Below are 25053 nucleotides of genomic sequence, written 5' to 3'. Positions count from 1 at the left end.
CTTCCAACTCTGTGATTCTGAGAATTGAAAACATGGCTTTCCTTTAATACAGTTGTGAATTCTTCAGTCTATTAACATTGCTCTTCTATTTAAAAGAAATCAAAATAGTTATCTAATTTTCTGCTTGTTGTTCTCTTTTTTCTAATTGCTTTGTGACAAGTACATGCAGTAAAGATAGACAGGAACAAATCCTGTATGTGTAGATGATTCTGGGTTTAATCTGTGGTACTGCCATATTAAAAGAATCTCTGGGATTAGGGGTGGGGAAGCACCCTTAAAGAAATCCTATCAGTTGGACTATACTAAACAGGGCTAGATGTGGATTACCTTAGAGCTTCATGTGACTACTGAGTTCCAGAAGTTGCTACTGGATTGTAATTTTTAATATAACAGTAGGGGAATGGTATTATGGACATGGGGAACGATTCTATCCTGCATATACAGTAATTATCTAAAATATAGTTCAATTAAATGATGTCCTACCAGCTTTCTTGCTCTGGCAGTCTTTGTGCCTGTTTCATGCTTACTTAAAAGTAATCCTCCAGTGAGAAACTTGTGATGAGCAGTCTGTGGAAAGACATGGTTGCTGTCATGTACAAGACAGGACAAAGCTATTCCAGAAGACAGGACAAGAAGCAGTGGGCTTAAATTACAAAAGATTTTGATCATACATTGGGGGAAAATCCTAAGAGTAAGAGCTGTTCAACAATGAAACAGATTGCCCCTGGAGATGGTGGACTCCCCTTCTCTGGAAGGATTTAAACAGAAGCTGAATGGCCATCTGCTGGGGATGCTGTAGTAGTGGATTCCTACATGGGCAGGGGATTGGAATAAATGATGTCACAAGCACTTCTATCTGTTATAATCTGATTCTATGATGATGAGGAACTAGAGTTATTGTGAGATCAGGGCCAGGAGGAACTGGCAGCTTTTCAGCAGCTAGACAGGGACAAATCAAGACCAAGCAATATGCCTGAAAAGAAGACCGTAGATAATGACAAACTGTCTCTTCTACTAAGTCCTAGAGAGTGTTGACAAATACAGATGAAAGAGGCAAGATGCATAGAGGGTCTGGAGGGTTGGCATTGTCGTCCTGCCCCCCTACTGCCTGAATTGAATGGCGCCAGTTGGCCCTCAAGGGATTTAAATTACAGCTTTTCAGTGTGGCTAACAACTGTAGGGTTTTTTTTATTATTATTATTATTATTATTATTATTATTATTATTATTATTTGTGTCTAATTTCAACTAAATGTTTCCTGATTACCTGGACCTGCTCATTGTGACCTTAGACTATGTGCTGGAATTGCTGGGCTCAACTCTGTTGTGTGATAAATTGGTATTCTAGTTTCTTTGGCCTTGAGGTTTCTCATGACAACTGTTCTGTGATTCCTCAGTCTCAGCTTGTAAAAGCTTTACTGTTGTTTCTAGCCATAAAACTGGATTCCTTGGGAAATATGTTGAGGCTTACAAACATTTGTTCAGTCTTTATATAAATACAGAGATGATGGATTGCCAGTCTTACTCCCTTTTTCATGGAAGTACTGGACTTCCTTAAGCTTTTTGTGGGGCTGAACAATGCCCTCCGACTTCAAGGCTGCTAGTGAAGTTTATTATTGATATGTTTATATGTCAAGCATATCTATTCAGTTTATCTTTAATTGTAAAAACTTCTAAAAGATATTCGTTTTTGCAAGTAAAACTAATCATTCAACAGCAAATCTGGATCTGAGACTATGCTGCAAAGCCGGAAGAAGAGAACTGTAGGAGAGAAGCACCACGGGAGAGGGAATTGCTATCTGCAACCCAGCTGACTTCTTTAGATACATCACTGCAATGCCAACTAATAGAAAAAAAGATTTTTAGACTGCAACCCTGTATTGCTGTTACTTGCGTGTGTTCACCTGACATTTGAGTGCTAAATGAGTAGGCTTTGGTGATCTCCATGCTTACATACAGTTGTCTGCCAGGGGAAATCTAGCTCCACTGACTGTTGTTTCCACATGATCTGCAGCCTTCCACTGTCAGCGTTCCAGATAATCACCCTGGAATTGTGAAGACCTCTTCTATTATGTCACCAGCATGACCAAGAGATGGAAAGTGCTGCTTACTGGTGCTCACATATTGGAGGAAACCGGGCTTACATTTGTTGCCAAACATCTAGCTCTGTCATCTAGAGTGACCACTTGATTACATAAACTCTGTCTAAGCTGAAGGTTTGGGGTTTTTAAATTGAGAGTTGCCATTATAATCTTTAAAACTGTATAGCTATAGTATACAAAATAAAGACAAAACTATCATAGACTACAATACAAAACATTATATAAAGAAACAAAAAAGAAAGAGGAAAAAGAAAAAAAAACACAAAAGGCAACTTGGGTTTTAAACAACTAAGTCAATCTTAAGTACACAGAATCATATGGGTCAGGCCTTCCATTATGTCCATAAAGAAACCATTCAAAGCCAGATTGCAAACACATATATTCAGTCCAGGATTTTAAATCTGGAATAGCTGTATCTTTCAAATAAAGCAAAAGAATTTTTACTGGCATTCCATTTCTAATAGATGCAAAGTTCTTCATAAATCAGTAGATTTCAAGCTTTCAGCATATAGTTCAACATCATTTTAAAATCTAAACATGCATTTCTCTTCCTCAAATAATAATAACAATAAGAATAATAATGTGAATAATAAACCAAAACAGGATAACTGTAGAACAAGCCCCAATCATACCTGACAAGAGTCCTCTCCAACATTTCTGGCATTAAGTTGACACCCAATCCTTCCGGAACAACTGCTGGGGAGCACAATAAACATGAAAAAGAACCTTTTAATGGATTCGTTTTCTCTAATGATAATAGGATTCATATTTAACCTTCTTTAAAACACAAGAACACTGATTTATTAAAATAGGCTATCCCAATTATTTGTTCCAAAGTTCTTGCAAATTACCTGTTTCTATCTTGACTGTATTGGTAAACTTTCTGTAAAAATAATCTGTAGATTTACACTCTTCTAAAATACTTTTCAATGATATTCTTTCAAGGGTTGTAGTAGCTGCTAGTGCAGCGGGTCTAAACTCTGAAACCAAAATATATTTTAACTGAATAGTTTTAAGCAACCCAAATTCTCCTTAGAATATAATTATGAATAATAATGGATATCAGCTGATCTAGAATATTAATTTTCTGCTTGAGTGCTCCCCAAACAGGATTTACCAGCAATTTTCAAATTATAGTTACCAGGATCAGTTTTTCACATGAATACAGATCAAATTTACACTTCTAGTCCTGACGTCCTACAGTGTTTAATGTTGGGGGAGAACCCTGAATTTTAGCTAAATGAGTAAGCAAACCCCTGTCAAAATTTCAAGAAGGTCAAATGGTAACTTTCTAGTTGTGCCCATAATCATTCTTAAGATAAATCACTTGAATTCCACATAGGGATAGGAACCCAAATATAAGCTGGATGATGAAGTTGAACATCAGGAAAATTAAAGACCCCTGTTTTGAGTGTTACCATGATATCTGCAGAGCCCTATGCAGGAAGCGAAGCTGACTTCCCATGCATACTCATATTATCATCACTTGGTCAGTAGAGAGTTTTGCAATTTTGTTTGCAAAACTCTGGAGCAATTGGAAAATATTTTGAACATTTAAAAGATCGTTTCACCACCATACAGTCTGTTTTAATCAGTGCAGTTTTTTTCCCCAGTAAAACAAGATTGCTTCCCTTGTATAGTGTCTATTTAAATATAAATTCTTGAAAAATAGTGAGCAGAATTGATTCAAAGTTGCTCTTTCATTACTGAGCTATTAGACTTATTCAGGTGAGGTGAATATTTTCATACTTTATTCAGACTCTTCCACATATGATTCCTTTTATTTTTCTTTGATTCATTCATCATGATTATTAAACTGGATGACAACTATATGTATTTTCTTGTTTTGGGAGTTATCCTATTGTTTTCTTTTTAAAACTTTTAAAATGTTATTAAGCATTTCTTGAGTTCAGAATTTAAGTTATTCAAGCCAGGTCTCCCCTAGATTGATTTATCTCCCCCCCTTCCCCCCTCCCCGAAATGCAAACATTTAGCATAGCAATTCTTTGAAAATAATTGTCTCTATCTATAGTACTTATGTGGTTAAATATATATCTTGTTGGCTGGGTTATTAGGCCAATAACTGCATATTGTACAGAAGGAGTCCTGTTTGGGGTTTTCACATTTTGGATGTGGCTTCATAGAACTAGGGCCTAGCTGTATGTCGTCACTTGGTCAACCTGGATGGATCTCAAGAAGTTAAGCAGGGTCAGACCTAGTTAGTGTTTAGTATTTAGATAGGAAATCATCAAGAAATCTAAAGAATACAGACTAGATTGGGAAGCCAAAAAACAGAAGAAGGCAATGGCAAATCACTTTCATATTGTTGCTAATAAATTACTTGGATACACCCATATGGTCAGAAGTCAAGTTCGGTTTGAAGGAGTAATAGCTGTAGATCTGTAAATAATTCCAGATGTCTCATGGTACTACAACTGCCATGTGCTGAGATATATGCTAAGTACATGGTAATATACAGACATATGTAGATGTATTCCAGTTGTTTCCTTATTCTGAGTTGCTGCCTGACTTATTAGAATGGTTTGGGGGGCTGTCAGCTTATCAGACTGTTTTAATTTCCTGCATATGTTAATATGCCATTTCTGTAGCTTTAGTAGAAGTAATGTTTTTATGCACAGTGAGATGTCTCATATTTAAAGAGCAGCAATTGCATTCAGTCTTGTAATTGGTAGTAAAATGTATTACTAGTAAATTGTATTTTTCTAGCAATTGGTCGTGACAAGTAAAACAGCAGTGGATCAATACTGAATTTAAAATGTACTTGGTATGAATGCAGTCGCGTACAATCTCTTGCTGATCTTTCTTACTGCTAATTAGGAAGGACCAGTTTATGTGATATGTAGCTTGTCACTATAAGACAAAGATTCTTTCCCTAGTGTAGAAAAAAAATCTTTCTTGGGTTGGTGAATAAATAAGCATATTATAATAAAATGCTCTAGATAACTCCATGTGTTTTGCCTACTGATGTACAATCTGTGTTCTGTTAGTACTTTCTCATAATCTCCAAGACGTTTTGGAGTTATTTGTTTATTTATGCAATTTATATGGCCACCCATCTCACTGTGGTGTCTGATAGATGTGCAGAAGAGTATACATGTATTTGTGTGCAAATCCTGGCCCTGAAAAGGTGCTGAAGGGATAAATCATCAGCTGAGAAAATAAATTTGGTGAATGGTAAATAATAGTGAACCGAGTAATAATAGCGAACAGGTCAGTTCAGATTGAATATGCTCTGCTGAGAATAGAGAGAAGGGTTACTTCTAGAACCAGGGTTCTGCTCAAAGGTAAACTTCTAGGCTTGGCTTGGCCCTAATCGTCTTTCCTTGCTATCACATGTCTTTTATCAGAGCTTTTGCTATCGTATGAACAAACTAATGAGTTTTGTAGACAATGAATTGCCAGTGCTCTAAATCTAAATTTAAACTTTGGGTCCTGTAGATTGAATAACAATATATAGCCTTCTAACAATCTCATATCTTGAAATTGCCTAGATCAATGTTTCTCATGCTGGCTGAGGAATTCTGGGAATGGAAGTCCACTTGTCTTAAAATTGCCAAGGTTGAGAAACACTGGCCTAGATAGTGCAGAGACTTTTCTTGAGCCCACTTTAATGTACTACCATCTGCTTTGTTGGAGAGGCTTGGTTTGTAGGAATACCCATGAGGAATGTTTATGGCCCTGCAAGTCAGGTGTAGTCAAAACACGGCATCATATCTCAGTAAATTATTTAGGGACATGGGGTATAAACTAATGTCGTCATTCTTATGAAACCTTCCAGGTCACCCAGATGATTATTATGGATGCTTAAGAATCAGATAGGAATGCCAGCATCACCCACAGTGCAGCCAAGGTCAGCAGCATGAAAGTCAACATGAGATAACAATAGGCTGTTCGTAATATTCTTATGGAATTAGTGAAATTGGCCAAATGTAGTTTCAGTATAGCTATTGTTTGGGGTTTCTGTTTATCTTATACTTAATGTTGCCTTTCTTTTTTTTTTTTTGGACAGTCCTAACAAGTTCATGCACTCACCTATGAAGACTGTTGCAACCGGTTGCCACTGCAGCTGCTTGTCTCATAGAAATGGCTGTGGCTCTGTCTTTGCATGTGAATTATAGGTTGTCCATGTGGTGAGGTCACCAAGTACGTCTTCAAACGATAAAACCGTTCTTGATACAAATATGTGGATCTGGCTTTCTACATGGTAGGATGATAGCAGATCCTATAGGGATAACGGGAATTAATTTCTCTAATGTTTAACAGGCCATTATCATCTCATGCTTGCTGTCAGCTGAATGCTTTTCTGGATTCTTTTTTCTAGCACTTTGTTTAGTGTTGCCATAGTTGTACGTGTTCAAGGAGTAAGAGGAAGCCCCAGTGAATGTAGTGGGTTCTCTGAGTAAATGTTATAGGCTGATGTTGTTAGTCATCGGGCATTTTGTGCAAATGCTTTTTATTCTCTTAACATGCTTGTTCACCTCTTTAGGAAAGCATTGCTCCAGTAATCATGCATTTATTATTTTTCTCTAAGTGTGATGATGGATTTTTTCTACATATCAGAAAAAACGTTTGTTTAGTTTTTTTAGTTTGTTACTGAATTCCTGTTTAGGGTTTCAGCATCCTCCAATTATAGATCAGAAGAATTGGGGTGCTCGCAGTGATCCTTCCCATATTTTGTATTATCATCACCTTGAGCATGTAGTGTGTTTTGCACATATAAGCTCACCACACAATTTTGAATCCCCTACCATCATTGTTCATGTTACGCAATGAGTAGGTTCATCTCTTGCTCCCTTTTAATTCAGCATGTAGAGGCTAGCAGGTACTCTTATGACATGACTAATTCAATTCCCCAACAGGACTCTAATGTTTCTGTTTCATTTTAATTGCTTTACTCCCAGTTAGCAATTACAAAACCTTCCCATTTTCCAAAGAAACATTATTGGCCTTCTGGTCCTTCATTATTCTCTTTCTAATGTTTTGCTTCCTACATCAGAGTCAGTCTTGAGAGATTCCACAGGAGTCACAATATAAGTAGGATGTGCAATGTAGCAGTTTCATTCTTCTTGCAAGAATGGGTCCCTACTTTCTGTCCTGACCACACCCAGCAGCTAACATTACTCTCTTCAGCTGCCAGTTTGACAAGGATAGGTTGTGATTCTTTACTTCTTTATCTGCTGTGAGCCTAAATATTTTTCTCATCTCTTACCACTTTACCTTGTGTTGAATTCACATGTCAAAGCCATTTTTTATGGCATATTTCCTCTCTTCATCTCTGAATTGCAGAGAACTTCTTGTTTTTAAGTTTCTTTGCTAACATCCAGTAGTTCAAAGGCAGTACTTTTCAATTAGGCATATTTAGGGTTCTGGTTGTATATAATCAATAATTAGTTTCTGACTTATTTTAAAAATACAAGTGACAGGTTATTTTTCTTTAATGACACTTTTAAAATCTGACACACAGGCATTTACAGATATAAAAATACAAAGACTAGCTGCTGTACATCTCAGAAAATACCTCCTGTGTTTTCAGAATGGCGGGGGGGGGGGATCATAAGATATTTGCAGCATATTAATGAAGTTTCAATTTTGAATGAAAGTCTAGATTCATACAACTTGTTAAACCTTACTGGAGTTTGTTTTTGCCATGGCATGACATGGGAATTTATCTACTCTGTTTTGTAACCATGGTATCTTGATTTAGAGTTACCTATTTGGATAAACCAGAAGAAAATCAACCATATTATGCCGTAGCATTAAAATTACAGCCAGAAAACTGAATCAGATTTTGGATTTTTCTGCTCCCATCTCCTATTTCTTGAATTACCTCTTGAATAACTTTGAAATTCTGGTGATTTCAGCATTTGAGCATTTGTGGCATTTTGGTTGTCCAGTTGTGGATTCTAGATTTTTTTAAAAACATCATGAAGTTTGTTGAAGGAGGAAATAAATCAGTATTCAAGGAACCTAAATGGAGAGGCTTATGTCTGAAATCCTTAGTTGTATCATAAATTCTGATTAAAAATAATACATTTTGATATGTTTTTTCCGAACCCACTTGGCAGAGCATTTTGTTGATCTAACTTGTAAGGAACCCTCTCCCCTGCAAAGTAAATTCTAGTTTTCTCTATTATTTTAATTCTGATTCATTAGAATTCTAGAGTTGAAAAAGGAAGTATGAAAAGGCAAATTAGTCAGTCTCCTTTCCTAAAGATAGAGCTTATCTATCAAGTGGAGAGAAGATTCTCTATGCAAGAAGAGTCTAGGGGAACAAAATAAGTCTTGGCAACTAAAAACAAATAGTCCAAATGCAATACTAAGAAAGGAAAGGATTAACACAAAAGAGGTTAAAGTAATTGTTACCTTAGAAATTTAGAGTTAACTAGTTGGAAAAAGTCTGAAACAAATATATTTAGGCCAACATACATTTTGTTTCTGTGTTTGATGATTTGTATAATGTCTTCAGGGGGGAAGGGTGGATGAAGTGCTCCTTCATTTCACTACCACTGCATCATTAAATATGCTTTCTACTTTTATGTTCAACATACAAGTCTGCATGCAACAAAGTAAGGCAGTGGGAAAATAAAGCCAGCTGATATAATGTATTCTGTGACCAGTTTATAAATAAATTCCCAACAAGTTTCCTTTGCTCCTTGTTCCAGTGAGAAATACAAAATCTGCATTGCTTTTGATTCTAAACTTTATTAAGAACTACATTATGCTGCTGTCAAGCTGCTGAAAATTTATGCAGTTTTCCACCTCCACAAAACAATTCTAAAGAATGTAGTGACTTAATCCAATCACAATGCTCCCCTCTGATACTTAACAACACTACGTAGACATCTGCAGGCTTCCCACACTTTTTTCCCACTCATGAGATTTACATCATGGTTGTAATTTTTTTTTTTCCTTTAAGAAAGGAAGTAATACTGGCCTCCTTTAAAGAAGCTATTCTTTTTTGGATCATTCCTGAAGAAAACTGCTGTTGACTAAGTAGCTGAAAGCAACTGTAGGCTGGTTAACAGTGATGTCTCCTGGGCAAGGTGTTCAAGAGAGTAGTCAGTAGAAAGAGATTCACTGATTGAGTTGAAGGCTATTATTTAAACACAGCCTTGAAAGGGGGCTAGGAGTAGAAGGAAGAGAGGAATAGTAAAGGAGAGGTTGCAGATGAGAATTAGAAAGAGTGGTCATTAACAAATACTGGTTCAATGTGACATTGAGATTTGCACTGAGAAGCTGGTTGATGCACATAGAGGCACATTAGACATTACACTAATGTATGGTTTGTGTAATTGATTCATTGAATAAACCAGAGTTGGCTTTGTTCACACATTGCACTACACCATAAGCCAAGGTTTACGGTTCACCATGCCCAGGTTTTCACAATATACCAAGCTAACTCCAAACCATATTATGGATTAGCTTTATTTGTGTGGCTAGCCTCTTCATTGATCAACACCAGGCACTTTTTGGATCAACTTCTATTCGGACATCGTTTTGAAACTAGCTTGGTTGCTCTATGGGATAAATTATGCCAAGAAATACCTCATTGGATTTCTTGGACCTTACAGCAACTTTTGATATCCTTGATAATGGGGTCCTTCTGGATAGGCTTTCTGAATTGAGAGGCAGGGACACTATATCACAATGATTTCCTTCCAAATTTGGTAGCCAATTCCATAAATAGATGCAGTGACAGGTATACTATTAATTTCCACAGGAATCAATTTTATCAGCATGTTTTTCAATGGGGATGGGTTGCAGCTATGAGATTATCTCCATTAGCACATTAGTACAAGACTAATATCCAGTCTACCTTTCATCTAATGAATTTGATACTGTAATGAGCTGTGAGAATAGCCTTGAGAGACAGGAGAAAGAACCACAGTCTAGACAATAGTCTGACCAACAAAATCTAAGTCGAAACCCAAAATGTAATTTGAGAAAGCGTCTCAGAAGTGACTGTCCCTAGTTCTCTGGAATGTAAAGGCAGGGAAGGGGGAAGCACTTTCAGACTTGCAAGATTTTGTTGCTGTAACCTTACAATTAAAGTAATATTAGTATTCATGATTTTGGTTTCCTAGTCTGGACTACCTCGAAGGGCTGACAGACATTCTGAAGCAGAGTTTAGGCAAGGAAATGGATAATAGCCAAAATAACTGAAACTCAACGAAAACAAGAGATACTGTTTGCAGGTGATTCTGGCTGAGTGGTGTTCACCCTATTTTGCAAAAGGATGCATTTCCACAAAAGGATGGCTAGGGTGAGGGAGCCCCGTTGTCATTATAGATGCTGTCCTGATAGCTAACAAATCTTTTATCAGCTTAATTTGGTGTACCACTTATGGTGCTGCTTGGAGATACTTCTGTAAAAGGTGCTCATTTTCTGATAATCTCCCATTTAAGTTATTGCAACATTTTTTATGTAGAATTCCAGGAATTTCAATTAGATCAAAATAGAATGCTAGATTATTAATGGGGAGTGGTTAATACTCTCACAGTATGCCAGTATTTTCCCATCCACACTGGCTGTGTAATGGGAAGTAAGAGTCACCTTGAGGAACAGGAGGAAGAGCTGCAACCAAGGCAGCAGTCAGACAAAAGAAATTTGAGTCTCAGGCAGAGATGTAATTTGAGAAAGGATTTCAGGCTTGATCCTCCCTAGTTCCCTTGAAGATAAAGAGAGGGAGGGGGGAGGTGCATTTAGACTTGTAAGATTCTGTTCCTGTAATTTTATAATAAAAGTAGTATTAGCGTTCATAACTTTGGTTTGCTAATCTAGTCTACCCCAAAGGGCTGATCAACTGCCAGTCCATTTTTGGAATCAATTTGTAATGCTAGTTTTAATTTTCCAAGCCTTACTGATTTAGGTGTAGGTTATCTGAAGAAATGTATCCTTCCAAATTTACCTATTCCGATCCTATGACCATGCAGATAGTCCTCATTTGGCGACTACAGTTGGGACCCACAACCCAGTTGCTAAGTGAAACTACAGCTGTGCTTATGATCTTACTCCAGCTTTCCTTTGCTTTACAGACCTGCGAAGGTTGTAAATACGAGTATTGGTCATAAAGTTACTTTTTCATCACTGTTGTAACTGCAAATGGTCGCTAAATGAGGCAGTTGCTAAACAAGGACTACCTGTAATTTGGGACAGCCCTTTAGATGAGTAATGAGAGTGCCTATAAAACTCTCTTAACATTACTTTCTCAGCATTAATCTTGAGATATTTTTGGCACCAGATGCAGATCTTTTTATTTCTGAAGGCATTTTAGAAACTGTTTTAGTTTCTTTCGGACTTCCTCAGTATTTTATTCTTGCTATGTACTTTGCTATATTCTGTGGCTGATTTAATTTATATATTATTTTATTTAATCAAAATAATGTCAAAGGAGTATTGCTTACTGTAACTTGTATCTTATGTATTAATTTCTACACTTCCAAGAGAATTTTAGTTATTGAGCTATTAAGAATAAAATAAGTAATTGAAATTGGTGAGAAAAAGCAGGAGGAATGTCTCAGACAAGTTAAGCATAGATTTTAATGAAAACATGCTATGAACATGTTTTATTTTGTTGTTTAAATTGGTGGGAGTTCAAAGTGCATACCTCTGGCTTTGATGGTGCCTTGCATACATTTAGCAAATATAATTTGTTATATATTGTTTAAAAAGGAGCAATGATCCTATATGAACTCGGTAAATAATTATGCAAAATATTGTCAGTTTGGGTTAAGAATGTCAGAATTCTGAATATATGATTTTGCTTTGTAGCCTAAACTCTGGAAGGAACTACATTAGAAGGCAAGGATCTCTGGCCTGCTGGTTTTCCTCTGCATTTACCCTCTCCTTTGTGTTTCAGTTCCCTCCCAACACAGTTTTTGAAAGCAGCAGGGAGTGAGTTGCAGAATATAAATGGCTAAGGGACATTTGTAGGTGAAAATAACAAGGATGTTCAGGATTAAATAAACTTTCTCTCAGTCAGTTCTATTACCTTCTACTTTACATTCAAACAAAATGTTTGAATGTAAAGCTCTGTCCTTCGTGTCTTAAGATCAGAAAAACTGATCTTAAGTACTAAACATTGAGAATTGCACCAAATATCTTTCTGCACATTGGGTTTTGTGGTGAATTAAGGGAACTCTTAATTTTGACTGGCCTGCTGGCTAGCTCTAACTGGAGACTAGTAAGTTGGAGTGGCCTGCTAGCTAACTGTGGTCCCCAAAGAAATCTCTATACGGAGTGGCTGCCTCTCCAATGAGTAGCAGAAGAGTTGGGGGGCAAGGAAGTAAAGCACCCTTCATTCTTCCTGGGCCTTGGCTGGAAGTCTGCATGAAGCGAGGCTGGATAAAATGTTTCTCGTGTGACTGTGCCTAAAAAGCCCTGGGAGAACCAGAACCGATAAGGTAAAGCAGGGAACATTTAGGTAGTCAAGTGAGGGAGCATTTATTTCTTTCGAATTCTACTTGCTCAGTTGTGGATAATTTTACATCTGTAGGTAGTCCTTGTTTAACAGCCATTCGTTCAGCAACCATTGTCAGCTATGACAGCACTGAATGAGGGGGACTTATGACCAGTTCTCGTAGTTGCGGCTGTCGAAGCGTCCCCACAGTCATGTGGTCACAATTTGGGCACTTGGCAACTGGCTTGCAGTTACGATGTTGCAGCGTCCTGCGGTCATGTGATTGCCATTTGCGATCTTCGCTGCCAACTTCAAACAAGCAAAATCAATGGGGAAGCCAGCAGGAGGTTGCAAGTGGCAATCACATGTCTGCGGGACCCTTTGACCACATGGGATTCACCTAACAATGGCAACTGGTTCTGCTGGAACTGCCGTTGTAGGTCAGCACAGTCACATGATGCCACGCTTTACAACCACATCACTCAACGACTTAGTTCCTCGTCCAAATTACCCTCAGTAAGCAAGAACTACCTGCTATTCAAATTCTCTGCCCGTCTATCTTTTGTTGATTGCTAAGACTGCTTACAGATTATTGAGTGCCAACTTTGGGATGTGGATCATGGCCTTCGGTAACTTGTTGCCGTTAGACTATTCTTTCAGATCCATACTTCGTTGTTTTTGTTAGTTGTATTCTTTTCTTCAGTATGCTAGTTTTGGGCTTGTATTCTAGAACTGTCAAAAGTTTAACGGGGAGGGACTGGAGCCATTTATTTAAAAACTTGTTCTTATAGGAGGGGGCTTATTCCTGCTCTGTCCCATCCAGTTTCCAGGTCGTTGGCAGCATAAATACCTGCCCTTTCCAGGGAAAGGGGGTTCAGTGGTGGAAATCCCAGGGAGAAATCTGGCAGATTCCCTTTTTAGAAATGGCAGGGTTGGATTACATCGAAGCACATCTTGGGGCACTTTCGCAGCATTAGGCCTGTTGAGAATTAGAAGTCCAGATAATTGAACACTTTGCTGGGAGTGAAAACCGATCCAACCTTCTTTCTTTTAAAATGGAAAATAGAAGCAAAACCAACTGCATGATGCAGTCTTAGAGGAGATAAGGTTTCTTCAGTCTCAACTGTCTGTGTGAAAGAAAGAGAAATAAGTTGGCTAAATACAAAAACAAGTTAACTTCTAATCCAATTTTCAGAGTCCATTAACTTTTAAAATGCCCATTAATTTTATTGTATTTCTGAGGAAAAAGGCAATATGAAAAACAGTTTAAATTGAGCGTATGATCCAGGAAACATAAAATTAAGCTTGAAGTAAATAAATTACATCTAATACGTTTGGGGATATGAAAGTGAACATAGAATAATGGTTATTTAGTCCTGACATAGGTTAACCTGCAAGATTTAAAAAGGTATTATAACTTGATTTTAAAATATTGTAATGCATGCAATTATAATATTTTAGATTAAAAAGTATGTAATAGCTTACCTAAAAGAACTTTAATTGAAAATTAGGTTTTGCTATTATAATTCAACATATGCAAGCTTTCCACAAGTAACAGTTCATATCAGAAGATTTCATTAACATGCTTAAATGAACAAAGTCTGTTGGCAGAGGGATATTTTCGCATGGAGATAGACTGCCTTGAGGCAGAATTTATTGTTAAAAAATTTCCTCAGGAACATGACTTGAATTCAAAATGACTTCCTGAAGCATATACATTAAGAAATCTTTAAACGTTAACAATTGGTTAACTTATCCAGGTACTCTCTTAAAATTAAAGGTTTCATTGATATAGTAATATAAAACACGCAAGGGTTCAAATTATTTTTGATGTGGGGGAATAGCAAATTCTAATTACTTTAGCTGGGAAAATTAGCAGTCGGATTTTAAAATGGAAGACATAAACTCATGCAGAATAAAAAGTAAAATGTAAGTTACAATAATAAGATACAAAAATAAATAAAAGCAGTATACATCACAGGCAGAACCAAAATCGTTTGCACATTTCTAAATAGAGCTTATCCGGCTTGAAGGAGCTTTTGCTGCTTCCAGTATCCATCACCTTGGGCTCCAATTTTTTCTCACCCCATTACAGTAACCTGGCTAGGAGCATCACCAGTGTGATGGAAAAAGATTAATGAGCTTAGGCAGATGTGTTAAGATATCGGGAGTTTAAAGTAGAGGGCAGAAAGAGGAGTAAAAGGAAGAGGAGAGGTTTTGGGGTCTGTTAAGATTTGTTTTGTTGGCTGGAACCCCCCCCCCCCCAAAGCTATGCTTGTAAGAGCAGAGTAAAGCAATTGAACAGAGGAGACACAGCACTGGATGACAGCAGTGGGTGGGGAGGAACTGCCTCTGCCTACTGGTGTTGTAGCTAGTGTTGCAACAAAATGGAGAAGATGGGATGGGTGTTATTGGTAACAGAGAACAACGTAGTTAGTGATATTGTCACATATTGGGTGGGCTGATAATCTTGACAATAGACATTCCAGTCCAAAATCTCTTACATACACCCTTTAGTTATACTATGGTTCCTAGTTAAGGAAAAGAGCAACTTCTGTATGAAATTATTAACGTTGGTGGAAGCAGGATATATGCCAGGCTTATTAAAAAAAAGTTACTTTAAAGCTAGGAATTGTGAGAGGTGAAAAGTGTGTGTGTGTGTGTGTGTGTGTGTGCAGAGTAATTCAGAATAATTCAGCAGAACTGTCATTACACTAAAAAAGCAATTAAAATGCAATCATAAGCTACATTCTTCAATTTATACATCCTACTAATTAGTCATCCACTCATCACAACGCAGACCTTCTCATTAGTCACATTTAACCTCACAGTGAATGAACTTCCAATTAAACATGGGAATTTTTCTCAGAAAGTTTTTTTTTTTTAATGTACATATAAGTAGGCTTCACTTAGCAGCTAGTTTGGAAAAACCAGTATAACAATTTTTCATTGTTCTGATCAATGGCTTAATGAGCTGAAGTGGTATTGTCCAGTTCTGGGCCTGACTTCCTATACTGGCACAGACCAGATTTCTGTTGACTTATACGTCCCTAAATTAGAAATCCTACATTCAATACAAGTTACTTGTAAGTATTTATATATTGATGTTGCCCTTACCTTATGCATAATTATGAATTCTTTTTATTTATTTATTTTCCCAGTTCTTTGTAAAAACATTAGCTGTGGTAGATTTCTTCCTTTATTAAGCAATTCTTTTTGTGTCTTTAGTCTATTTTTTATGTCCAGATGTTTCCTGTAGGCATTTGTAATCAGATCTTTCTTACTCTGATTATCTTTGAAACAGAAAGCATTTGATGGTGATGCTAGTGGTGAAATCATTGAATTTATCCATTCTGAAGTGTATGCATCTCAGCGTGCCTAACTCTTGCTTGGTAGTAAAACAGACTGAGATTTACTTTCACTAAGCAATACAGAACACCTCCTAGTTTTATGCGATGGATCTAGGAAGGCTATTTTTGTTTAGTGTGGCTACTGGTTAAAAAATAGCATGCTTATTGAATATTTGTGTAATTGTAACAGAGATTTTGGAGATGGCAATGAAATATTGAAAGCAGACTTTCCTTTTAATAATTAGCTGTTGTCATTAAAATGTAAATGTGAGAAGTGTAAACACAGAAATGTATTTTACACTCTTTCAATATTGCCCCAAGACATTTAATATTCAGGTTTTCGATAATATACCCATTTATTTACAATTGGGAAGGCATAAATCTTTGGCATTGCATTCAGAGATATTAAAGGAGTACTGTTCAGTAAACTGAGATGTTCATTTTAGCAACTGGTATGTATTTGTTTCCCTGTGTCTCTTTCATGATTTAAAATACAAGGATCACGTTTTGCTCAGTATGCTTGCTTCACATTTTACCTGCCTGGTTGATAGAGACTTATTTTTATAGAACCTTTTATTTGGCTAGATTATGTACACAGAATGAGAATCTGTTATCATTATGGTGATTAGGTAAGTAACAAGTGATGAATATGTTTGGGTGTAGTGAGCAGAATTATTTCTATATTTTTATCAATAAGTGCACTTTTTGTAAGAAAAATGAATGTGCTATCTCACCATCAGAATATAATTCATTTTATATGTAGTGCCATCTGTGAGCACCAGTTTGGTGTAGAGGCTAAAGACACTGATTTAGAAAGCAGGAGACTAGCCTGCCTTAGGCACAAAGCCAGATGAATGACTCTGAGCCAGTCAATCGTTTTTGAAAAATATTGCCAAAAAACCCACATGCAGTTGCCAGGAGTTAAGACTGTCTCAAAAGCCCCAGGGGAAAAAAAAACCCCATCTTATAATCAATACTAATTGAGCCAAAACAATCCTACATTCTACCCATAAGCTCAGTGTGCTGTATTGGCTCTTCTCCTACTGATTTTGAACCAAGAATGTGCAGGTAAATTTATAATCTGATGTGATGTGCCCCAGTTTATTAAATCTCTAGAAGGTACTTCTTGTCTATTTAACATACAGAACTTTTGACATGAGATGTGATTATGGCTTTAGCTAAGGAAGCTAATGAAGGAGTGATAAAAGCAAAGAAACAAGATTCTATCAGTTTGAATCAGATCTGATCTACAATTTTCAAAAGAATTTTTCGGTTCATTAAAAATGCTATCACAACTTTGAAAGGACAGATTTTTAGAATATTTCACAGACATTAATTACAGGAACTTTGATAATTTATGCCACCATGAAATATAGTTTTTCTCAGACTGGGTTCGTTTTGTTTCTAAGATACATAGCTTTCTACAGACATTTTATTTTCCCCTAGAAGTACATGAACATCTACTTGTTCTTTGGCCTTGTTTACTTATTTAGTAATTAAATGTGGGCTCCCACCATTTTGCTTATATAAACACTCAAGGCACTTTATGGCAATTAAAACAAAATACAAAATATAAACGTAACAGAATTGATACAATTAAAATTAAAATAATTATTAAAGTCAATCAAAACTTGGCAAGAGACATGCATCTGTTTTTGCCATTCTCCTAAATATTGGGCGAATAAATAGCCAAACACACTTCCCTGAGGAGAGCATTCCATAATGGGGGACTAATACAGGAGAACACCCACTCCCACCTACCTCTGGCAGTGGAGGCATCTTGCAACATGGCTGCTGTATCTTGCATGGCATATACTTTCCAGACAGTTGTCATAGCATAGTCATAAACACACTTTATGCAAAGGACCAAAACTAAATCAAAACAGTGCTTCCAGAGTCCTACCCCGACCAGACAACCACGGAAGATGCCATAGTTAATGATATCAAAAGCTGCCAAAAGGAGGACTAGAGAGTTGCACTCCCCCTATTTAATTTCTAATACAAGTCATCCACCAAGGTAACCAATGAGGTTTCAGTATCATATCCTTGATAAAACCTTGATTCAAACTGACCCAGATAGTAAGTTTAATCCAAATGCACTTGGAACTTAAGAATTACCATGTTCCTGATCAATTTACCTAAGAATGAAATACTTGAAACTAGCCTATAATTCCAGAAAACTTCTGAGTTAAGGGAGAGCTGCTTTGCTAAAATTCTTATAACTCCTTCCTCCCCTGCTCAAGAAAGCATTGATCACCTTCCTCAAGCATAGAGCCAGTCAGCTTGGCCAATTTAAACAGTCAGGCAAAAGCAGGTGGTGGCCATCCTTGATACAGATACCCTGTCCACATCCTTGAGATCTAGAAACTGAACAGAATCCATATGAACAGGAACAAGCAGTTAATCCCTGTATGATACCACCCACTGCCCGAAATTGTGTCTGACTTGAGGTGAATCTGATCAGCTTTGCAAGGAACAATGTGAACCTCCAACTGTTCCCTCCCTGAACATCTTGATGAAGGAAATGCAACACAGTACCGAAAAACATTGCCAGGGGAATGTTTGCTGTATCTACTGCCACAGAATAGGATTTCAAAGCCCTACTCTGTGTTGTTCTGATTCCTCTTGAGAGTTCTACCGCTCCCTCTGCAGTTCATTTCTCTCAGCCCCTTAGTAAGCCAAGGTACTGATTCAACCCTACTGGATGGAAGAAAATGCTTTATGCCATCTCTGTGTCCCAGACTTTGTCCAAGACTTCATCAGTAATTCTGTCCTCCTTTTCAGGCCCCAGGTGCAGGAAACATTGGCTTTTGAGTGTGTGTACTTGGAATAGGGATTTTGTTGGTATACTAGGAACCTTGCTGCCCAATTATCTCTCCATCTGCACTGGTGGAACTAGCCTCAAATTGGTATTGAGAGTCTCTAAGCTGTTGGTACTTGCTGTTGTTTTCTCATATTCAAAGTGTTAGTATCAGCTTATAAATCCCTTTATAAATAGAGTCCTATTAAAGGACAAAAGCAGATAAGTGGTCTGTACAATTACTGTATATCCATATAAAATGTGACAAGAAAAAAATGAAATTGAAGGCATTGTATTGATTGTTAGACAATAGAAGCCCAATTTGCAATAAGGACTGTCTTGTTGTTGTTGTTTAGTCGTCGTGTCCGACTCTTCGTGACCCCATGAACCATATTGCGCCAGGCCTTCCTGTCCTTCACTGCCTCCCTGAGTTTGCTCAGTTTCATGCTCATTGCTTCAGTGATGCTATCTAACCATTTCATCCTCTGCCGTCCTCTTCTCCTTTTGCCTTCAATCTTTCCCAGCATCAGGGTCTTCTCCAAAGAGATCTCTCTTCGCATTAGGTGACCAAAGTATCTGAGCTTGAGCTTCATTATCAATCCTTCCAATGAGCAATCAGGGTTGATTTCCTTTAAGATTGACTGGTTTGACCTCCTAGCAGTCCAGGGGATTCTCAAGAGTCTTCTCCAGCACCACAGTTCAAAGGCATCAATTCTTCGGCGCTCAGCCTTCTTTATGGTCCAGCTCTCACAGCCATACATTACTACTGGAAAAACCATAGCTTTAACTATGCGGATCTTTGTCGGCAAGGTGACGTCTCTGCTTTTTAATATGCTATCTAGGCTTGCCATAGCTTTCCTCCCAAGGAGCAAGCGTCTTTTAATTTCATGGCTGCAGTCTCCATCTGCGGTGATCTTGGAGCCCAGATAAATGAAGTCTGTTACTGCTTCCATTTCTACCCCTTCTATTTGCCAGGAATTGATGGGTCCAGATGCCATGATCTTAGTTTTTTTAATGTTGAGTTTCAAGCCAGCTTTCGCACTCTCCTCTTTCACCCTCATCAAGAGGCTCTTTCGTTCTTCTTCACTTTCTGCCATTAGGGTGGTATCGTCTGCATATCTGAGGTTGTTGATGATTCTCCCTGCAATCTTAATTCCGGCTTGTGATTCTTCCAGCCTGGCATTTCTCATGATGTACTCTGCATATAGGTTAAATAAGCAGGGTGATAGTATACAGCCTTGTCGTACACCTTTCCCTATTTTGAACCAATCGGTTGTTCCATGACCGGTTCTAACTGTTGCTTCTTGGCCCGCATACAGATTTCTCAGGAGACAGGTAAGAAGGTCTGGTACTCCCATCTCTTTAAGAATTTGCCACAGTTTGTTGTGATCCACACAATCAAAGGCTTTTGCATAGTCAATGAAGCAGAAGTAGATATTTTTCTGGAACTCTCGTGCTTTCTCCATGATCCAGCGAATGTTGGCGATTTGATCTCTAGTTCCTCTGCCTCTTCAAAACCCAGCTTGTACATCCGGTAGTTCTCGGTTCATGTATTGCTGAAGCCTAGCTTGTAGGATTTTGAGCATAACCTTGCTAGCATGTGGAATGAGTGCAATTGTGCGATAGTTTGAGCATTCTTTGGCATTGCCCTTCTTTGGAATTGAAACATAAACTGACCTTTTCCAATCCCGTGGCCACTGTTGCGTTTTCCAAACTTGCTGGCATATTGAGTGCAGCACTTTAACACCATCGTCTTTTAGTATTTTAAATAACTCAGCTGGAATACTGTCATCTCCACTAGCTTTGTTGTTAGCAATGCTTCCTAAGGCCCACTTGACTTCACTCTCTAGGATGTCTGGCTCAAGGTCAGTGATCACACCAGCGTGGACATCAGGGACATTAAGATCTTTCTTGTATAGTTCTTCTGTGTATTCTTGCCACCTCTTCTTAATCTCTTCTGCTTCTGTTAGGTCCCTGCCTTTTTTGTCCTTTATCATGCCCATCTTTACAATACTTGTTTTCTCTCTGCAGTGCTGAAATTGAGGTGAAGTAACTAGAACTTATACAAAAAGAACATTTCTACAACCATGCTTAACAAAAGATCTTTTGCGTCAGGTTTTTAGACAATAAAATATTTTCACTGGCTCCCAGGACTTTTTTAATTTGCCTTTGTTGTCTCCAATACCTTCCTCCTTATTTAAGGAGTTACAAACAGGAGCTATATGTGTACTCCAGCGCTCTGAAGCACCTTTGGCCCTTGCAGTCCAAAATGCTGCACCGCCTTAATAAATAATATCAGTATTATTAACATTTCAGAAGCCATTGCTTCCATATATTTGGTATCTTAAAGAACAGCTTTCTACAACCCAGTGCCCTCCAAAATTGTTAGGAATTCTTAGCAACACAAACGTTCTACAACATGAGTACCCCTGGTCCTATCCATTGTGCTTGTTTTGCTACTCTGTCTTCTTTCCAGATGTCTGATTGTCTTCTCTTTTGTTTCTAGTTGGATGCTGACAAAGATGAGGAAGAGGTGTTCCGCAACATAAGCCTGGCTGTTGACAACAAACTATTTCCCACTCAAGAACTAGTGCCAAGTGAGTTGATAATTTTTGTATTGCATGGGGAAAACAGGCCTAGCTTTGCTTCTATAAAATTGCATAGTTCTAAATCCTAATGATGATAATATATTAAAAAGATATTTCTAACAAAGTGAAATACCGGTAGTCCTTGTTTAGTGAGTGCCTCGTTTAGCAACCCTTCACAGTTACAATGGTGATGAAAAAGTAACTTTACAACCAATCCTCACATTTACCCCTGTGGGTCTGTAAAGCAAAGGAAAGCTGAAGTAAGATCATAAGCACAGTTGTGGTTTCACTTGGCAACCACTTCACTTAACAATTGAGTTGCCAGTCCCAATTGTGGTTGCTAAACAAGGACTACCTATAATAAACATTTGGAGTAATTCCACATGTATCATTCTGTATTTATTTCATGTACAGAACACTGCATATGGTGTTTTGGGCTATTTCACATATGATTTAAAATTTCTAAGTGAGAGTTAACGTACTATAAAGAGTACATTTTGTAAAGTATGTAGTGACCATAACGTGTAGTAATATTACACAATTGTTCCATGTATCCGTGGTCATCACACATTACGATCCACAAGCAACAGTCAAGTAACTTTGGTAGCATGAATTGTTTCTCTGTAGGATTTGAGGACGTGCAGGTAGCCCGTGTTCTCTCATCATGGGGCATCCCTTCGTACTTATTTTCTTTCTTTCAGAGTAACAAAATTTAAATGTGTAGAATGTGGGTGGTATGTGGTTTCATCACTCTTAACAAGACTGTCTGAGCTCTTTTTTTTAATTTCAAGCATAAATAAATAACTAAAGAGAAAAGCTGAACTGGGTTTTCAAAGGGAAATTATTTCATTTCTGACTTTTATCTTTTTAAATGTTTTATTCTGCACTAGCATTGTTTAAAACTGTAAGTCCCCTTGCATGTTCTTTCTGAACAGAAAGGCAGCCTAGGAATCTAAATCAAATCAATGAATAAGCAATACATTTGCATATTAGGGTGAGTAAAATTTTACAACTCAGTGAAAAGATGCAGAGGCAAGGGCCATTTGCTTCTAAGTTTGGAACTCATTCAGCCCCTAGTTACTCAAGAAACATCTTTTGAAGGGTCCTTCAACCCCTTTGCACACGCAGTAGGCTGAGAGAAAAGGGCCATCAGTGTCTGCAAGGGAGAAAAGTAGAATTTGGTCCCTGAAAAACCACACTTGCCCAATTCTCAGTGTTCATTAAAAAAACCAGAATGAGTCTCTATCAAGCAAAACGTACAATCATTCTGTCAGTCTGCCCATTTTGAAAGAATGTTTTGTTCCATTTTGTTCCTGCTTTTCAGTATTTTTAGCCAATGGATGAGCACTCATAGCAATGACTGACAGACTGGAGAAGAAAGGCCTTTTTAAAAATCTTCCCTCATGGGAAGTGATTGCTCTTGCCTAAAAAAACAGTACAGAAATTCAGTTTTAGTATAACTGTGATTGGGCACCCAGATGTCTACCCCATAACGAAAGAGATGAGCAACCACAAGAATCTGTAATATTTCTAATTCAAGGCTTATTTTTTTAAGAAGAGGCAGTATTCTGACTTTCTAATAGTGATAAACAATTACTCTGCCAGTTCATGCCGATAAAATCCATCATGGTTGCAAATAGCAGAAAAGGTTCTGCAAGATTATAAGCAGTCCAACGACGTCATCAGTCCCCTTGGGCCGTTGCCTGGATTTATTCATTTAGAGAACTGTAACAGGAGTTTCAATTGATTGTAGTAAGAACTGGGAGTTATTTAATGATTGGAAAGGTTTCCAGTGTATAGGTGAACAATCAAATCTGGGTAAACATTAAGCAAGGTGGCATTTCTCTTGCTTACTTGATTTCCCTCTTGTGATGTCATTACACAGATTAAACCATTCTTATTGATTTACGTCATTTGCTTAAGGGTACGATTATGCAGATGACACAATCTGCTGCCAATGATGTCATCTGCATCATTTTTATAATTACAACATTGCAAAAATAATTTCAATAACTGCAAATGACATAATTTGTGATTTAACAGACATTCAGGAATAACAAACATTCTTCCCAATTTGTCTGTTAACTTAAGGTTTTACTCTGTGTTTCCTAGAGAGCAGAGGCCGGAGCTAAGTTGAAAGCTAGATCAAATGGTCTTATGTAATGTTTTGTTCCATTTTGTTCCTGCTTCCTGGAAGAAGCCAAGAAAAGTATTTAGATTAATATCCTGCCATTCCCCCCATAATAATATTAATTATGATTAAGCATTTCTTGAATCTCCTTTTGACTGATCGGGAGCACCTTTCTTTAATCTACATTAAGCATCAGTTGATTTTTCTTCATCCACTCCCATGGTTGACAGCAAACGGTATTTTGGAGCTACAGCAATTTCCTTCGGTTTCAATCTTTTACAATCCCATGTTTACCCCCTGAAAAAGGAAAGAGAGATACACACAATATATCAATTTTTCAAAGTTAGTCCTATCTCTCCTGATAGAGTTACTGCCTAGGCTGGCCAGTCATTATAATTACTAGAAATAGTGCTCTTTTTCTGGACATTTGGTTTTCCTTATATTAAATGTGCAGAAGTAACCAGAAGTAAAAGGTGCAGGAACAAGAACATAATGGTGCAGTAAAAAGTAAAGTCATGCAAAAGTTGTACTAAAAATGCCAAGTAAGTTCCAACATTTGGCTCAATATTTCCATTTCTCCCCATCCCCATTGGAAAAGACATTCCACCCAGACTCCAATGCTGCTCTCTGCAGAATGCACACCAGGGTTCCCAAGATGAAAGGAAGATCTGTTATTCAGTAGAAGGGCCTCTGCTTGTCCATGGAAGGAATGATCATTAGCCTCTCCACATAGGGCTAGGAAGGGCTGAAACTCCGGTGAGCTGATGTTATTTAGTATACTGATTTAGATGGACAAGCATCTGCTTCAGTATAAAGGCAGTGTCTTCTGTTGCTGTTCTAGAACATAGGACCCTTTCCTGGATACATCAAGCAACATCATTACATTCATGAAAAAGATGGTGTTGCCAAAAAACAAAACAAAACAATAACACGTGTATGAGAAAAATGCAGATGTCGCATGTACAAATTATGATCTCATCCTATTCTGTGTGTTTGCAGCTCCACTGGAAAATTCCTGCAAATGTCCATGAGTTGGAAGAATACCAGTATTTTAACCAAACATTCTCAATTATCAGCTAAAGTGTATTGACTATTTTTTGCAGTATTTCCAATCAGATCCAAATTCCTATTATCGAACAAATATTCTTGTCCTGCGTTAGTAATGAAAGCTGGCTGGGTGACTTTGGGCCAGTCACTCTCTCTGAGCCCAACTCACCTCATAGGACTGTTGTTGTGGGGAAAATAGGAGGAGGAAGTTATTTATAAAAATAATGAAGTCTGGATGGATGGATGGATGGATGGATGGATGGATGGATAGATAGATAGATAGATAGATAGATAGATAGATAGATAGATAGATAGATAGATAGATAGATAGATATAAACATTCACACATCGGTCTATACCTGTAAGTCTTTTATCCTGTACTCTCATGGGAATAAGAAATGCTGGATTCAGTGGGATTTACTTCTGATGGGCAAGTATAAGATTGGACTGTAAGAGTCTCTTCAACTTACATTCCAATAATGGTTAGAAAAAGAAGCAAAATCTAGAGTACAATTTTCAGCCTTTGTGGGCAGCAATATATTTGTATGCATGATTGCTTCCTACCTGTTGCTAAGAGCAACAACTTGTCTTGAAATTCTGTACTTCAGGGACTTGA

At 37.6% G+C, this 25053-nt stretch overlaps 1 protein-coding gene across 2 annotated transcripts in view; it reads left to right on the top strand.

Annotated features, from left to right (window-relative positions):
- Positions 1–25053, top strand: part of AK5 (adenylate kinase 5) — a 150754-nt gene that overhangs the window by 68295 nt on the left and 57406 nt on the right. For both annotated transcript variants that reach the window (XM_088128404.1, XM_088128403.1), the window contains one exon: positions 21178–21268. In XM_088128404.1, the coding sequence (XP_087984530.1) occupies positions 21178–21268 (91 nt within the window). The remainder of the gene's footprint in view (positions 1–21177; positions 21269–25053) is intronic.

The sequence above is a fragment of the Python bivittatus genome, unplaced genomic scaffold (genome assembly GCF_059951505.1).
Source record: "Python bivittatus isolate LINGU-HERP-01145 unplaced genomic scaffold, Pbiv_v1 ctg000700_np1212, whole genome shotgun sequence".
In the NCBI taxonomy this organism is placed as follows: Eukaryota; Metazoa; Chordata; class Lepidosauria; order Squamata; family Pythonidae; genus Python; species Python bivittatus.
Note: the sequence above shows the minus strand (reverse complement) of the source record. Positions and strands in the feature narration are given on the sequence as shown.